We start from the raw sequence: 18,035 nt of genomic DNA, 5'->3' as shown, positions 1-18,035 counted from the left end.
ATGCATGTATTTATGATGCATGCACTTCTTCATGGATGAATATCTCATGAATAATCAGCAATTATAACAAGTTCAAAGATTTTTTTTTCCTTGACCTCGTGCATGGACAACAAATTAGTTAAAGCATTAACGGACATAAGTACATTGTCATGAATTATGAATCAGTAAGCGTGGTCATGATGTATTCTTTGCTAAAAATCTGGACTCGCTGCATCAAATCCAAGCCACTAAACCACAGAGCACATCATGAAATCTTTATTAATGAAGCATCAGGCATTCACCAGTTCAGCAGGTTTGTCGCCCTTCAGAATAAAGTGGGGAACTATTAGTTCTTTGTCTGTTATGTTATCAGATATTTACAGCAATTACAAACACATCATCTAATGAATTTGATTATTTTTTATTATTATTATTATTATTTCTGGTTATTACAAAAGATAGGATGTTCTGTATCAAACTGTGAAGCACGATGTTCTCCAGTCCGGTGCATGGGTTTAAAACAACTTAAATTAGGTTATAAATTAATAAACTTTGTTGATATTCATCAGGTAAAATTTGCATTTGTAATTTTTGCAATTATCTTGCAAACAAAGAATACATCCTAATCACACATAATGAGTCAATAAATGATGTACCCAGCTTAATTAATACTTTAATTAATGTGTTGTTCATGCGTGAGGTCACCAAGTGTCAAGTGTCAGCATATTGGTTTTGTGATTTTAATAAAACTTAAGTGGTCAAAAGGGTCATAAAATAACAAACCAGTCTGAAGGGGCTGATCTCACTGCGGGCTCTGCTGTCCCCAGGGGCCTCCCTGTCGCTGATGGACAAGGAGGGCCTGACGGCTCTGAGCTGGGCGTGTCTGAAAGGCCACCTGCCTGTCGTCCGCTGCCTGGTGGAGAGCGGAGCCGCCACCGACCATGCCGACAAGAACGGCCGCACGCCCCTCGACCTGGCTGCCTTCTATGGCGACTCTGAGGTGGTAAGTGTCCGGTGGGGAGCTTGAGGTCCGTCGACATCGAAGGGATCATGTTTTTTGCTTTGCTTTCTTCATCTTATCCTCCAAAGTTAAAATTGCATTTAAACAGTAGAGCCCTGAGGCTTTGAGGACCATCATCTCTTTTGTTTATTACACACGTTACACTCACACAAGATCCTTTTTGATTTTACTATTAATACCATCCCAGTTTCATATTGTTCGTAATGCAGATACTACAAACCCCAACATGCAGTGCAAAGCAATGTCAAAACGAAAAGCAGAGAACAGGTGTTTTCACTGCAGGTGGAAGGTTGTTTATTTGTAATAACAATCAACCTGCTTATATTTTAATGTTTGACTTTTTTATTTTATTTTATTTCTAGTTGGACTTCAGTGCCAGTGATGTGCCTGTATGAGTAAAAACATGTATGACTGCGGATTTTTCCTCAGCAAAATATCAGTTTCTGGTTATTCTTGGTTCCATGTGATGAAACTGTTGGTCATTTTAAAGGATTCAGTTTAGGCTTGCAGATGCAATACAATATGCCAGAAAAAAAAAAATCATTTTCCACACTGGAAATAGTTTGGTTTTAGATATCCTTGTTTTGTTTTACAGAAAGGCATTTTTGGGAAAGAATATTTCATGTGAAGTTCATATTTGTGTATGAATCATTATTTCTACACACGACATATTTTGATCAGAAGAATGACCACTTTGGGTCAGAAGTGTTCAATAAATATAGGTCCTGTTTGACTTGCGAATTGGTTTTGATTTTTTTTTTTTTTTTTTAATATGGCCCCTTTAGTGATTGAGTGTGACACCCCTGATTTATTCTTTTTTTTTTCTGTCCGTCACGCTTGATATGCCAGACATCGCTGATGAGATTTTAACAAAACTGTGGGGCATGATGCATCTCACTGCGGTGTTGCAACATTTTCAAAATTACATTGATTGGACATAGTGGGGTGCTGCATCATTAGTTTGTTTGTCCATGTGTCAGGCACAATATTTCAGAAAGCACTTATTGGATGTGCACACAGCATTTTCAGAATTACAGTGCGTCGCCCAAAGTGGGCACTGCAATCGCAGGTCAAAACAAGCTGACATGATTGTCACTTACTGGCTGTGAAGGGACTGCATCATTTGAGGAGAATGACATGTTTACTGTCGCCATTTTTTTTTTTAAGTACAGCTGTGTGGAGATGGACAGCTGAAGAGAGATTTAAAATCCTGCTTGACAGGATACATATGGTTTGGTTGTATGTTGTGTGCCTGAGAGGTAACACTGACCTGAGTTCAGTCGAATTCATCCAGCCTTCTCTGCTGGTCCTTTCAGTGGTTTCATAGCTGCAGATGCATGATGTGCAGCCAAGTTTGGTTCAAAACCACACAACTTTTACTGCATTCCATGAAGTCTGACTGATATTATGGTGTTGTAATCGTCAGGCATCCTCCGCCTCGGCTATAGGGATTTTTTTGTGAACATTCTTGAAGCTACAGTTGCTCACCGATTCTTTCAATATTTGGCGTGGACATACCTCGTGGATTGGCCACAATCAGTTTTCATTGCCATGGCAACAGCACAGACTACTCTGGCAAAAGCTGTTTTGGCGAAAGCTCCTAAACCTGTCCTCGGATACACCCACGCAGTTGTGAGCAACCGAACAGCGTGTTTTAAATTCTAGTGGAGATCCCGAAGTTTCCAAAGATACCAAATGATGTCCTGCTGAGTTACAGAGAAATGTCTATAAAATGAAACACAAGACGTCTACATGTTTTCTATTTGGTGTAATGGTGCGGCCATTTCACAACTGCATCTTAAGCTTGAATATTTCACTCAGTTTAAGTGTGATGGGGCTTTAACCAGCAAATGCAGATTATGTGGGTGACATGACATACGTATTCCACAGTACAATATGGAGGAAAAAATCAAACTCGGAAGCTACTTAACCCTATAAAGCCATTCGTATCCTATATGATACACATTTTCAATTCCGTTTTTCATTTTCAGTTTAATCAATACTTAATACTTAACCAAAATACTGTTGTATACCTTTGAACACTTCCCCTGTTCACCCTGGACCATACCATTGGCACTTCAAGTACACATCATATATCATACACCAGAAAGGTCGTGTAATAACATATTTTTTGATTTTTTTATACAGGGTGACACAAAAAAACTTTTTAACAATCCAATAAAACCAAGAGTGATGGAAGAAAAATATTTTATTCATAGTAATTGAAACCTTAAAACATGCCATTTAAGAAACAATGATGGAATATTCATTTTTTAAAAATTGTGCTACCACTTGCTCATGTCTGCCAATACGCACTTCAAAGATTCCCGTTTTTTTGGGTCACCCTGAATATATACATATATATATATATATATATATATTGTTATAGGACTAAATAAAGGCTTCAGTTTCAAAAAATTGGAATTTTCTAATTCCTCCATAGTTCAAGCTTTATAGGATTAAGGAAGCATTCATGGGTTTTAAAAAAAAAATCCCTTGTCTCACCACATTCTCCCAAACATTTGTGTCCTGTCAGGTCCAGTTCCTGGTTGACCACGGGGCCATGATAGAGCATGTGGACTACAGTGGGATGCGTCCCCTCGACAGGGCAGTGGGCTGCAGAAACACGTCAGTGGTGGTCGCCCTGCTCAAGAAAGGAGCCAAGATAGGTAAGGGGAATAGGCCTCCGTTTACCGCTTGACGGGCTAAAGAGCCTACCATTTAGCGCACAAAGGGCCTCCTCTAAATATAGCACCATTGATCCTATAGCTTTTTTTTTTTTTTTTTTTTTTTTTTTTTGCCTGCCATTGAATGAGATCCAATTAGAAAGTATACTGTGCAGCGTAGTTGAAAAGGTCATGCATTGTACTTCAAGCATGGGCTGCATGAAAAACACCATGAGGGGAGGAATCAAAGGTGAAAACAGTACACAGCTCCCTGCAATTACCAAGCCGCCATGCCCTGCTGGTCATTATAGTGCACTGTAGCATTTTACTGCCATAGGCCATGGACTCAGGTTTGTGCTTCCATGTTAGCTGGAACCCCTTCCTGCTATGTCGTCCGCCCCCCCACTGCTGCACTGTGCTGCTCCTCTCTTGCTATTCATGGCTCTGATGTGTGTGTGTTCTTTTTATTGTACTACTGTTACCGCTGTGCCCTTTTTCCTTTCTCTCTCTCATTCTCTATCATGTTCTGCCTCTCTGTTTTCTCTCTGTCATGCTCTCTCTCTCTCTCTCTCTGCTTCTATATCACATCCCTTCTCTCTATTCCTCTGCGGTTGCACAGAGACAGGTAGTTGTTAGCGCTTGTGGTGTTTCTTTTCAGTGTCTTTTTTTTTGTTGTTGTTGTTGTTGTTTTCTTTTCTATTTTTTTTCTTTTGCCGAGGCACTTATCTCCGCTTCTCACTGCTGCTTTTTTGTGTTCCTTTTTCTCACTTCTCCTCCTCCTCCTCCACCACCACCATCACCTCTCTCTCTCTCTCTCTCTCTCTCTCTCTCTCTTTCACCCTCCTGCCCTGTTTCTCTCTCTCTTCTTCCTCCTGCTCCCACGCACTCCCACACCCCTTTTTTCTCTGTTTTCTCTGGCAATTCTGGCCTACCCCCCCTTGCTCTCCCCTCCCACTTACACTCCCTCCCTCGCTCATGACACCTCCTCCCCCTCCTCCTTCACCCTGTACCCCACTGGCCCCCCTCCCCCTGACCCCGCCTCTCTCTCCGGCCCCAGGATGTCAGACGCTGCCCAGTCGGCCCCGAGGTAAAGCCAAGGCTGTCGACTTCTCACCCCACCAGGCATTTTGACAGCTCTATCTCCTCTCTCTGTGTTGTCTGTGTCGTCCTAAGTGTCGGCAGGCGAGCTTAGCTACCAAAACCCTCTCAAACTGACAAATAATAACATGCAAGGTATTAGCACTGACAGAGATGCAGTCGGGACTGCCTAGAGGTAGATGTCAAACGTCCAAGTCGTTAATGACAGCATGCTCGGCCTCCAGCCTGTGACATTGTATCGAGGTGTTGACCTTCCATCCCACAGATGCATGACGGAACCCCCCCCAGTAACGTTCACTTGGTAGTGATTTTAGTGGAAATGCATGTATTTGTAATGCCTTTGTACCACCGCCACCTCAGAATCAGGTGATACACCACTGTACTGTGCATCGTCCATCTTCCAGACGTTTCCTCAGTGTCAGCTAGGCCAGTCAGCAGCATTCCTACCCCTCTCCAACCTCCACCCCCCACCACCCCGCCTTCCCTGCCACCACCTCGAGGACAGCTAACGCCTGCAGAGCTCTGTTTTATCCCTCCTTGCTTGCCTCCCTTTTTACTTATAGCTGCCCTGTGTCTCCTCGTGCAAGACCCCCGCCCTTCCTCCTCCTCCTCCTCCTCGTCATCTCTATGGTGTGTGTACATGTGTCAAAGGATTGCTGTTGCAGAGATACAGAAAAGACACAGCCACTTCTTTTTCCAAGACAAAAAAGAATTTGCGTTTAATTTTCCATGCAGCAGGAATGAAATGATTTCCTCTTCTTTTTTTTGTTTTTTGTTTTTTTAAAAATACGCAACTCCAATTTGTTTGCAATGTGAGATTGGTGTTTTTTTTCTTGCTTTTCTGTGTTCCTGATCACATCCCTGTCATTACTACAGAGGCTCACTTCTGCAGTACTTGACAAGACAAGCAGTAAATAACATGACAGTGTGATTTGTATTTTTGTACTGTACATCTGCACTTGGTTTGCTCTAGACGTGGGCCAAATATTACTTGCGGGTAATTGTTTTAATTGACATGGAACACCAGGAAAATGGAGATTAATGCTCGAGGACAATTCGGATTGTGTCTAAAACGTTGTCAGTCACAGAGATGTAGTTTTACATTGATTTTGTCATTCAGTATGGCAAACTCCCAGTCTTCTGCTCCCACCAGGGTAAAAATAATTATTGGCAAATGCCATTCAACCCAGGTCTGATTTGTCCCAGCATTCCCAATACGAAGGTCACAGCGTGCTCGAGGTGTCAGAACAGAACAGTGTGATCTTTTCTCTGCAGTGGATGCCTGTCTTTTCTCCCTCATTCCCCATTTTGGTTGTTGTTCTCATCTCTGTTATTTCTGTCGTGTGTAGTGTGACTCCCAGTCGCTCCTCCCTTCCTCGTGTTTGCACGTGATTGTGTGTCTTTGCTCACTCTCGTTCTCCTCTGCTCCTTCCTGTGTCACCCAGGTCCAGCCACGTGGGCCATGGCCACCTCCAAACCCGACATCATGATCATCTTACTCAGCAAACTGATCGAGGAGGGGGACAGCTTCTACAAGGTCAGAGAGCAGAGCCGGCACAGTGGCATAGCTTTCAGAATCAGAGATGCTTTATTGATCCCCGAGAGGAAATCGGGTGTCAGTGAGTGAATTAAAAATAAAACAGTAATATGATACCTATCCTGTTGCTATTCGTCACGTCAAAATATACAGGTGCTTTGATACCGCAACCAAATACCAACATGAGATGTTAGCCATTTTAGCCATTTGAAAATGTGTGATACTTTTTTTCATTCTGGGATGAGTCTGATATCTAATATTATATTAACATTGTATGTATTGTAAAATGTGTTTTTTTATTTTAACAAATTACTCTTAGTAAATGCCAGATACCCCTTCTGCACAAACAGATGCAAGGTCCATGGCGTGGCAACACTGCAAAAACTCAAAATCTTACCAAGATTATGTGTCTTATTTCAAGTCAAAAATGTCTTATTACTAGTCAAAATATCTCATTACACTTAAAATAAGACATGATCACCTCAGAAGTAAATTGTTTTTAGACAATTTTCACTTGTTTCAAGTGAAAATTTGCTTGTTTCATTGGCAAAATTTGTTTCTTGTTTCTAGCTAATTTTCACTTATTTCAAGTGAATTTTCACTTTTTCCACTGGCAAATTTTGCCAATGAAACAAGCAAATTTTCACTTGTTTCAAGCAAATTTTCACTTGAAACAAGTGAAAATTGTCTTGAAACAAGCAAATTTTCCACTTGTTTCAAGCAAATTTTCACTTGAAACAAGTGAAAATTGTCTAAAAACAATTTACTTCTGAGGTGATCATGTCTTATTTTAAGTGTAATGAGATATTTTGACTAGTAATAAGACATTTTTGACTTGAAATAAGACAAATAATCTTGGTAAGATTTTGAGTTTTTGCAGTGATAGATCCAGAAGTGCTGGTCGTGTATGAGCTTAGGCGAGATGCATGCAGCTACTGAGTAACGCGGCTGAATTCGCTCATGGAATATGGAGCAGAATACACTTACGAGGGCCTCCAAGGTCATAGGATTTCCTGAGTAATGTAATGAGATATTTTGACTAGAAATAAGACATTTTTGACTTGAAATAAGACAAATAATCTTGGTAAGATTTTGCGTTTTTGCAGTGAAATGTCTGCTTGTAATCTAATCCATCTGAAAATCTTATCCTTCATGTTTTTTGTCAGCTTTTTTACTTAATTTTCAAGAGAGGATAACAAGCCCCCTTTGTGTATTTGTGTATCAGAAGGGGAAGGTGAAGGAGGCAGCCCAGCGTTACCAGTATGCCCTCAAAAAGTTCCCACGCGAGGGCTTCAGCGAGGACCTCAAGACGTTCAGGGAACTCAAAGTGTCACTCTTCCTCAACCTGTCCCGATGTCGAAGGAAAATGAACGTAAGTGGGCAGAGGTCTAAAAATTTTTAGGCGCATCTGCTCAAAGACACCGAAATGCCATCATTTCAGGAATTAAGCAAAAGAATCTTCCTTTTCTATTGAGAGCCACGTGTTTTTGAAATGATGTGGGATTTGTAACGCTTAACTTCAAATACCAACACAAATGTCTTCAAAATTGAAATGAGAAGGGTTATTTTTCTAAGGTTAACGGTCTCGCCCATATTAGTCTATATCGTGATATGTGTTCATTGTTGTGAGACAGTAATCTCTTCATCTCAATCTCTCCAGGACTTTGGGATGGCTGAGGAATTTGCTACCAAGGCGCTTGAACTGAAACCAAAATCCTACGAAGCGTATTACGCCAGGGCTCGCGCCAAACGTAGCAGCAGGTACATTGTTTTTTCTTTTCTTTTCTTTCTGTGCATGAGAGGACCGGTAAAATTACAACTTTATTACTTAATGTTTACTCTTTGCTACAGATTTAAAACAGTGTTCTGCTCATTTGGCAAAACACACTCTGTTTTTGTCACTCCCTATGCACAAACATTCCCACAAGCACTTTCATACAGGGCTGGATGTCTGTGCGGTCTATAGTTCCCTATTTTAAAAATATTTCAGTCTGCTAAATTTTTTCCAATTAATATTTTCCTCCTTCCAGGCAATTCCCTGAAGCCTTAGAGGACCTGAATGAAGCCATAAAGCAGTGCCCCAACAACCGAGAGATCCAGCGGCTGCTTCAGAGGGTAGAGGAAGAATGTCGCCAGCTCAACCAGGAGGAGCATCCGCAGCCAGAGCTGGAGTTGGAACCTCCTCCTTCCCCTCCTCCTACGCCTCCCCCAGAAGAAGAGGAGTCCCTGTCCCTGTCCATGCCTCTCCCTCCTCCCCCAGAGCCCCGTTTGGAGGACATGGAGCCTGTCCAGGACCTGTTTGAGGATGAGGACTACCTGGAGCAGGAGCTGGAGGCCATGTCGATGGGCTTGCCCCCGCCGGAGTCTCTCTCCAACCCCTCCAGCCTGCCCATCATTCAGAGCCCACCACTCTCCCCCACACACCCCGATCAGATCTATTTAGCCGGAGGTTCCCCCATGGGCCAGCCGTACGAGTACCACCCCACCTCATCGTCCATGTCCTCCCCAACCCGCGGGACTTACCAGCCCACATCTCCTTCTCTGTCCCCAACACACCAGAACTCCCACTATCGACACAGCCCGCCTCATACCTCCCCGGTACACCAGCCGTCCTACCGCTTCAGCCCCCCTCCTATGGGTAGTGGGGGGCAGGTGATGGACCACCAGAGCCCCCCACCTTCCCCTTTGCGTCGGGCTGCTCAGTATAGAGCCAGCCCCCCAGTGGAGGGTGTTTGCCTGTACAGGTCGCAGTCCGGCTCTCCTGTGCGCTACCAGACAGAGCAGCTCCCCGGCCGCCCCAAGTCGCCCCTATCGAAGATGAGCAGCCAGCGCTCCTTTCAGCTGAGCTCCCAGCCTTCCCTGTCCTCCCAGCACCACCAAGCCCAAGGTCTACGCCTGCAGCCCTCCATAGCCCAAATAGTCCGCACCAACCAGCCCAGCAATGTGATGGGCAACAGTGGCTATAGTGGCCAGATGGGCCACCCCATGGGTGGCCGCTACCAAGGGGGTTCAGTGGACGTGGAGAGCCGTCTGGTGTACCAGCCCTCCTTGGATGGACGGCCCATGTCCCAGGTCCAGGCCAGCCTCAGCGCTGGGGCCCTCTGTCAGCACGGGGGCCGAGGAGGGGTTATGGAGTCCGGCCTGTTGAAGGATGAGCTACCCCAGCGCCCCTCCTCTGCCTACCGCGCCAGCAGTGGGGGCCCGGGGGGCATCCGTTATAGCCAGACACCTCAAATCAGCCGCAGCCAGTCAGCCGCCTACTACCCTGTCTCTGAACATGTGCTGGAGCGCAGCAATGCCATGCCCCAATGCCAGCTGGGCTCCCCCGAGATCCCCCATATGGTGAGACGCCCTGTTAGTGCCAATACTACTGAGATGAAGCAGCATGTGCCCACCCCCAGGCCTCTCATCCATTCCCAGAGTGTAGGCCTGCGCTTCTCCCCCTCCAGCAACAACATCTCTACTGGCTCCACCTGTAATTTAGCCCCAGGCTTCAGGCCTTCCTCTTCCATTCAGCAGATGGAGATCCCCCTGCAAGCCACGTACGAACGCAGCTGTGATGACATCTCTCCCATCTCTCCCTCTCAGGGGGGCGGTGGGGGCCTGTACCAGGGCGAGACCACCCGTTCCCGGACCACGCCCTTCATGGGTATCATTGACAAGACGGCGCGGACTCAGCAGTACCTGCACCAGCCCTCCCGGTCTTGGGCCATGACGTCCATGGACTCTGCCATCAGCCCCACCTCGCCTGGCCAGCTGGTCCAGCAAGGCTCCACCTACAGTCCTCCCACCTCACTGGGCAACATTGCCTACTACAACAAGACCAACAACGCCCAAAACGGACACCTGTTGGAGGAGGACTATTACACCCAGTCCCAGCCCCCCTCACTGGGCAAGCTGGCCAATGGCTCCCGTGGCAGTGGGGACATCCTGGAGCGGGTCAGCCAGGTGCCCACCTACCCGGACGTGAAGGTGGCCAGGACTCTGCCCGTGGCGCAGGCCTACCAGGACAACATGTACCGCCAGCTCTCTCGTGACTCCCGGACCCAAGGCCCCACCTCCCCCATCAAACCAAAGAGACCATTTGTGGAATCGAATGTGTGATGGCCTGTCTGTGGTTGGTTGGTTGGACTGGGCTTGCTAGTGGGAGTGAGAGGAGTGAATATTTAGCTGTACAGCAGATGCTGCTGACCCTTGTGTATGTGACATGGATGGACTCGTCATAAAGAACTCAAGAGAGACAGTACAGTTCCACTCAGAGAGAAAATCACACAGTCAGCACACATACTTAGGGTATTTGACATACTTACATGATAATACTACTAACAAATGTGAGAAGGGATTATTTCATTATCATATTCTGCACACAAGTAGGATACCCAGGAGGGTCCTGTGTTCTAATCTCATACTGAATCGAAGACCAGTGCACTTCCAAAAGGTTGTGTGGCACAATGTTCCCACAGGTGAACGCTATGTGTGGGACTGTGAGAGTGAAAGTACTAATCATTGAACTCTCTCTACTTGTGGACTATGTATCCATCTTCTGTTCTTTCAAAGTGTGCTCTTAACCAAGGTTGCTAGTAGGCTCTACTCTATGTAATACAATATTATATGTTCAATACTGTACATTGCTCAGAAAATAAAAATGGCTCAACAACTCAGTACTTAGAGAAAAATGACAATATTTATAATTAAGTTATATATTGTACATAGATATACAAACAAAGCATAGTTTGCGTTTGAACTGTATTCTGTTAAACCCTGCCTTTGTGTCTCACTGCTAGTCATATGGATGCTGAAAACCTACCAGGGCCAGGAATGAGGGACATTGACCAACTTTGAATGACATAATTACCTCCATTGTGTCAAAAAAAAAAATGCTTTTGTCATGGTGTAATGCAAGCAAATGATTTTTTTTTTTTTTTTTTAATTTGTCCACAGTAAAACCTCACTTATCTGAACCCTTTTCATGCGGGGGCACGTTAAAGTGAAATATCTGGATTAATGAGTTGCACAGATGCAGAGGTCTAAAGCTTCTCCAAAATGTGAAACGTGCACGCACGCGCCTTTCAAAAGTTTCCGTTGAAGTTGGTTAATGCTTTAATTGCATGTATCGACCGAAAGATTCAACTGTTGCACACAATTACCAGAATTTATTTTTTGCATCCACGGGTTTTGTTGATTATTTCATTTTGGAAACCAGTCATTTCAGATATTTCAGGTTCAGATAAATGATGCACTACTGTATTTCTTTTTGTATCATTACTGTATTATAACAGACCTCATGATATGCCTTAGTGTGAAGTTAAACTAACTGCCAAGGCTGCAAACTCTCACCCTTTCTGACGTATTGGACTAGCTCCCTACCAATAAACAACTTTGAATACTTGCTTAACTGTGTGCTTGTAAAAAAAGAAGTGATTAGCTTTAGTTTTGTACAAGCTCATGAGGATAGTTTTGCAAAATTCTCAGACGTTGTTTTGAGAGAACGGTGTACTGTAATAGACACTAAAATTAGGCCATGAGTGCAATACATTGATTTCTTGTGTTTTAATCGTTGGCTGCAGGAATTTGAAATCATCTCCGGGCTTTGTGATGCAGGCATGACGATGAAGCGTAGATCCTAAGATACTCGCAGCACGAGTGTCAAAAGTTTGGCTATGTCCCTCCTCTGTGCGCACCATTACTGAGAGAGAATAGAACGTACATAGGCTAGTACGACAGTTTAACACGGATAGTGCTCAGCAACTAGTGAATGCATTTACACACACCACTGTTAGAGATGTTACCCTTTCTTCTGCATCAATTCATGCTGTTTCTTTTTACCCATAACACCTTTTTATTATTAAGCCACTTCTGCACTAAAATGCCTGTGAAGTTCTTAACTAAGGGTGCACTTTATGTATTTTACTTACTTTATTGTTATGATTGTTGAATTTGGAGAAAGTGGATGTGTGTGTCGGTCAGCTGTGGCTCCTCTGACCAATGATAACCAGACTATCATAGACACTATTATATGATTTACAAAGCAGTAAAGAATGACAATACGAAGAGCAAACAATGTTTTTAAACTGGTGGAGATGTATAGACTTTATAGCACAAGATGTATCTGCTGTAAATACCGGCTCAAATATTGCAGTCCAGCTCTGGATTCTTAGTTAAGCAAGATTGTTTTCACAAAAAAACAAAAAAAAAAACCCAAAAAGGTTTACGTTACATTTGGCACCATCTCAGCCCAGTACTCCAGCACTGGAAAACCTCCACTATAGCCCTCTAACTCAGCAGCGCTAAGCCTTTCTCAGTGTGTTGAACTCCTAAATCAGCCGGTCCAATCCACTGATCCTGCACACATCTCAAGTAGAATTTACTGCAACAAAATAATGTAAAGGCTTCGCGATAATTCAACACCCGGCCTCTCATTGCAGAATGTGGGTGCTTGTGATTAAAGCAGTATAAAGGGGACATGCAGGTTATTTGTAAATGCTGACAAAGTTGCCTAAAAACCACCCATCCATCCATAAGCCTTTATTTTGGTCCTCTGATAAAGAATATCTTTGAGAGATGGTTGCTTGGTCACTGGTCATTCGGCAAATGTCTGCCTCTTAACTTTTCACCCTCAAGTTCATCTGCTACCAGAGAGATGCCCAATAGTTCTCTACAGAAGTGAAGACATAAACTGTATTATACTTAATTTAAACAAGACTTCTAAGTTGAAGATATTTGGGGATGTATGGTTTCGACCTGTCGGTGTATATTAGTTTGCTGTAAATAGTCTGATGCATGTTCTATTCTTTCCATGAGCTCAAGCCGAAAACATGTATAGCAGTGTCCTGATTCTGGTGTGTGATATACTGTTTGGATTTGGGATTAAGATAAGGAGACTGCTACCCCTGAACATCCTTATCATTTTCCTCCGACCTCACCAGACAAAAGCGAAAAACTCTCAAGATTATTTTATTTTATTTTAATGTATTTGCTTGCTGAGCAGAGTTCTCTTGTCTGTAAATGTGAGCTTTCAGATCGCTGTGATAAAAAAGTTTAATTAAAAACAATAAAAAGAATGTGTTTTTATCTCATGATAACTGATTGTAATCTGTACAGTCAAGCCTATGTACTGAAAAAAATAACATATTTATAAATGGTTACCAACTGAAACACGCCCGGCATGTCAGTTATTTACTTTGTGCCCATCATGCGCCCCCGACATACAATTGCACTTTGCACTTAGTGTTGGCAAACCTGGGGCCAGATTCTCCAAAGCTTCTTAAGATTAAATTTCTTCTTAAGTTCCACTTTTTTTTCTTAAGTTTGGGTTTAAGAAGAATCTTAAGATATTTTCGAATTCACAAACAAAATATCTTAAGAATCCAAACAAAAGATCTTAAGAATGTTCTCAACTTTATTCTTAAGATTTTTCTTAAGAATAAATGGGATTCTTGAAAGAAATTATCTTACTATTTTTCTTAAATAGTATCGTAACTTTAAGACAGGTAAAGGTCGTCTTAAGTAACCACATGCTGTGTGAAGGTAAGCTATTTTTCAAACATCTTTGATTAATTTAGAGCCAAATTTGATTATATAACATAGATTAATGTAGTAGGCTAATACCTTAATAATTTTACATTGTATATGTTAACATAGTGATAATCGTTATCTAAACTGTAATTCAGCCTAATATCTAAACCAGTATTTAGACACATATAGGCACATATATTGTTTCTGAGTCTATATGAGGACATTTTGTTTAGCCACCAGTCACCATTCATATGTCAATTACATTTAGATTCCATTAACTAATAGGTTAGTAATATCGTCGCTGTCCAATACAAAGTATGTATCTCAATTTTTGAGAAAACACTTTTATAACATCAAATCAACGTTGAGACTATAATGGATATTGTTTTGTTGTATTTTAGATGGAACTGCTGTGGGTTGCAGCTCGAGGCTGTTTGTTTACATAAAGGTAGAGAGTTGAGAAGTTTGTAAGTGGAAAAAATTAAGAAGTTCTTAAGATAATGTGCAGTTCTTAAGAAAATAATGGGGAATAGCACTTGAGAACATTCTTATGAACTTCTCATTTTTTCCTCTTACGAAACGTCTTAAGATTATTAGTAAGAACTTTTTGGAGAATCTGGCCCCTGGTCGGCAAAGCACCACCTACATACAGTATAAACAGCATAAACAACTGACATACATTATGTTTATTATTTACCCTAACTATGAGCACCAGCTTGACCAAAAGATGGTGCTAATCTCCCACACTAGTAGGTTACATTGATTGTTTATATGTTGTGAGCATGGAATTATGAGGTTATCTGCCTATGTATTCAATTTTAATTGTACTTTATGTATTTACTTATATTTTCACATACTACACCCAAACAAATCCTCAATATGTCAGAGCTGCACTGCACCAAGAGAAAACCTCATGACTGTAAGCTCACCATTTGGCAAATATGACTTTACGGCATTCCTAACAGTAACTGGATAATGACATTCATGTGCAATACAATAAGTAGCTATGACAGAGACTCACATGTTGATACCAACAGAGAAAAACTGAAGCTATGTTCCCCCGGACAATTCAATTATAGCAGAAGAAAAATATGGAGTGACTGTCTTGTTGGAGTATTCATGAGCTGGAGATACATTAAGCATTGCAACTTTAAAGTATTTACAGAAAATGGGTTCAGCTTAGCCATCAACAAAACAATAATCTTTGCTGGCATGAATAACATCTGCATTTGATGTTCTGTCCCCACGCGCCTGCTTCCAAACTAATTTTTTCCTCAAGTGCAGTAGTATTTTCTCCTTTAACAATGAACGGCACGACGTGCGACGTGGCGTCTCCACACACTTGACCCTAGTCCTTCTTCTTTTTGTCGGTCAGAAGGTGCACCAGTCCGGGCACCAGCACCATGACCACCTGAGGCACGATGGCGAATTTGAGAAAGAACAGGCTGTAGAAGAGGGTCTGGGGGCGGATGGGCAGCGGCAGACGGTTGATGTGGTACAGTCCCATGGAGGAGAGCGCCACACATAGCGCCCGCGGGGCCCAGGGGAGAGACCACCCGCCGGGCTTCCAGTACTGGGCCAGTCCCAGACCCAGCAGCGCCCCGCAGTCTCGGGTCAGGGAGGAGAAGGGCACTGTGTCCAGCCGAATCCACTCTGAATGGGCGCACCATTTCTCAGCCAAGGCAATAGACCTATCAGAACAGAGTAAAATAAAACAACATAGAATAGAATAGAATAGAATAGAATAGGCCCAGCTGAGGCAGTTTTTCAGCTCTTCTAGCGTGGAGAAATACACTGCATTACAGACAAGCACACAAATGAAATAACCTACAGGTCTGACATGTAATTGAATGTTTAGTTAAGGTGTGTTTACAAATGTAGCAGCTTTAATAACAGCTTTATTTATGTATCTGTATGTCTATATCGATGTTTTTACGCGTGCCTGTAGGGCAGACTCACCAGGAGAGGTTGACTCCCAGCTGCTCCAGCCCAGCGTGCAGCAGCAGAGCACCGAGCAGCAGGCCCATGCTGCAGCACACAAAGAACAGCAGGGGGCGCCCTTCCGGCACTCTGCGGCTCAGCACAACACCCAAAACCAAACCTGGCAACAGTTGACTCAGGTTAACCCTCAGCATAGCTTTTGAGTTTCCTAATTTAATGCGGTCAAGTGGATAAACATAAAATCAGCATGATGATATGTTTTTAATGTCCTCATGCGGATTTAGCTGTATAAAACATACAACAAATATAAACATTGTACACACATTTGCTTTAGTAGTTTTGGAAGACACAAAGGAACTATAACATGCCATTTATAATCTTTGAAAAACTTCCCTCTGCTTTAGTGTGAGAACCACTGACAGTTCATGGGACATTTGGAAGGGAAAAACATGATTCCCACGAGAACTTTGCTGTATAAAGAGCAGTAAGTGGGGGAGATGTTATGTTTTATTTAAAGGGCGATTTATGCAGTCAACAAGAAACATAAAGTACCTGACAACTTGGGTAACACTTTTTGTTACCATCATTTTCTGGAGGTTTGAATTGCTAGTGTCAAAATGATCCTAAATGCTAAAAATGGTCATAAATTTGAGGGTACAGGGAGGTTAAGTCCCTGGAAAACACAGAGTAGGAATATTAACATGAATAGTGTTGACCTCTGACTTGTGAGCCCAACATGAGTGATGCTGAGAAACATAAAGCCAGTGTGACATTTGATGCAGACCTGCCACAGTGCCGGAAACCACCTGATGAGGGAAGTGGGCCAGGATGAAGATGCGAGACAGTCCCACCGCCAGCAGCATGCCGGCGTACAGCAGGTAGGGCAGGGCGGACAGCAGCACGCTGGGTGGGGGCACAAACACGCACAAATCACTGGAAAACACTTGGTCCTGGTTGTCCCTGTCCTTGGCTAGACTGCCTGCCTCTCTAATCATCATGTCTTGTGTCTTTAATGTAACCTGTGGGTGCGGGAGTAGAGGGAGGAGCCCAGGGACGCCGCCATCACCCACCAGGCCGCCGCCGTCACCATGGCGTGTCCCGACGGACTGCCTGAGGACAGACGGCACCGTTAGAGCTCAGCTGGGGGGTTGATGGTGCTTCACATTTACCTGTATTCAAATTCAATTAATGAGGACCTCTTACCTGGGCCAGTTTCACAGGTGGAGGCAAACTGCTGGACTTTGGGTGGGTTGTTGACAAACAGGCGAGATTCACCGATCCACCAGAACGGCCGCTCCCCAAACAGCATCCTAGCGGGATGATAAAAACAACAATAATGATGGTGATAATCATATCGAGTAACTTTAATATAATGGATCTCATAATGGCATGTTATAGAAACGTTCCGATGTTTGTTTCACCTCGGATGGTAAACACCGTCGGACAGCGTTTGTTAACCCGGAAGCCGGCTTGTCAGTTGCTGTTGTTTTTTTTCCAACTTAATCAAATGTTTGTTTTTCCTATGTTCAATGTAACAAGTAAAAACAGAATTTAAAAATGTATTTAAAAAATTACCCACTGACTGACGCTACTTCTTGTAGGTGTGGGCATGAAACGTAGCATGCTAACGGTAATGGTGCAACCGGAAGGTGAAATAGCTGTGTGTTTGTTTGTTTTGTGTGCTCTCTTACCATTTGAAAACCAAGTTTAGCCACTCGGATATGGCGGCCACCCACAGGAGCGCCACCCCAGTGCGCCTGCAGGTGAAGTAGGACAGGGGGAAGAAGAGCAGGAAGGCTGCTTTGGGATCCCCCATGTGGGTGACGATCAGCCAAACTTTCTCTTGACTCATCGTCCTCTGCTGGAGACTCTCTGCCATCTGGATCCCCTGGATGTGAAGCGCCTCCATCCTCAAATCCAAACCAGATCAAGTTTTAAAAAAATAAATAAATAAAGATAAAGTGAAACCGAAAGAGAGAGAGAGATGTAGTCCACCGCAGTTTTGCACGACATCAGCCTGCAGTGCCGCCTGGCTCCTGCAGGGGGCGCAGCGCCGACCGCCTCGACCTGAAACATATTATTTATGAATGAGTGCTTGCACATATGTGAGGCATTAACAATGTGAGGTAGTGCAAATGAGAGAAATGCAGCAAAAACAAAGCAAACATGTCCAAAAAAGATAGATAAATAAATGAATAAATAAAGCGACTGTGTGATAATAAACTCACTTTAAGATTTTGAAAATATTGCATACATTTATTGTTTTGATCGCTTTTTG

At 43.3% G+C, this 18,035-nt stretch overlaps 2 protein-coding genes across 7 annotated transcripts in view; one reads left to right on the top strand and one right to left on the bottom strand.

The window, feature by feature from the left end:
- The window catches only part of tanc2b (tetratricopeptide repeat, ankyrin repeat and coiled-coil containing 2b), a 144,742-nt gene extending 131,370 nt beyond the window's left edge, over positions 1-13,372 (top strand). For all 6 annotated transcript variants that reach the window (XM_030077185.1, XM_030077184.1, XM_030077182.1 and 3 more), the window contains 6 exons: positions 807-982; positions 3,537-3,669; positions 6,210-6,301; positions 7,527-7,673; positions 7,962-8,062; positions 8,332-13,372. In XM_030077185.1, the coding sequence (XP_029933045.1) occupies positions 807-982; positions 3,537-3,669; positions 6,210-6,301; positions 7,527-7,673; positions 7,962-8,062; positions 8,332-10,405 (2,723 nt within the window). In that variant the 3' untranslated portion in view covers positions 10,406-13,372. The remainder of the gene's footprint in view (positions 1-806; positions 983-3,536; positions 3,670-6,209; positions 6,302-7,526; positions 7,674-7,961; positions 8,063-8,331) is intronic.
- A 1,068-nt stretch (positions 13,373-14,440) lies between these two features.
- Positions 14,441-17,683, bottom strand: g6pc3 (glucose-6-phosphatase catalytic subunit 3). The gene is made up of 6 exons (XM_030077189.1): positions 17,449-17,683; positions 16,961-17,067; positions 16,777-16,867; positions 16,542-16,660; positions 15,776-15,917; positions 14,441-15,507 (listed from the first exon to the last, which is right to left on the bottom strand). Exons 1-6 carry the CDS (start codon positions 17,664-17,666, stop codon positions 15,165-15,167), a joined length of 1,020 nt encoding a protein of 339 aa, XP_029933049.1. The 5' UTR covers positions 17,667-17,683; the 3' UTR covers positions 14,441-15,164.
- Positions 17,684-18,035: the final 352 nt, after the last annotated feature.

The sequence above is a fragment of the Myripristis murdjan genome, chromosome 19 (assembly GCF_902150065.1).
Source record: "Myripristis murdjan chromosome 19, fMyrMur1.1, whole genome shotgun sequence".
NCBI classification, from domain to species: domain Eukaryota; kingdom Metazoa; phylum Chordata; class Actinopteri; order Holocentriformes; family Holocentridae; genus Myripristis; species Myripristis murdjan.
Note: the sequence above shows the minus strand (reverse complement) of the source record. Positions and strands in the feature narration are given on the sequence as shown.

Coding starts and splice junctions, on each gene's coding strand:
- g6pc3 (XM_030077189.1), bottom strand. CDS start 17,666: ATGGAGGCGCTTCACATCCAGGGGATCCAGATGGCAGAGAGTCTCCAG. Junction 16,661..16,776: donor CTCTACTCCCGCACCCACAG/GTTACATTAAAG, acceptor GCCCCCACCCAG/CGTGCTGCTGTCCGCCCTGC. Junction 15,918..16,541: donor GGTTTCCGGCACTGTGGCAG/GTCTGCATCAAA, acceptor AACTGTTGCCAG/GTTTGGTTTTGGGTGTTGTG.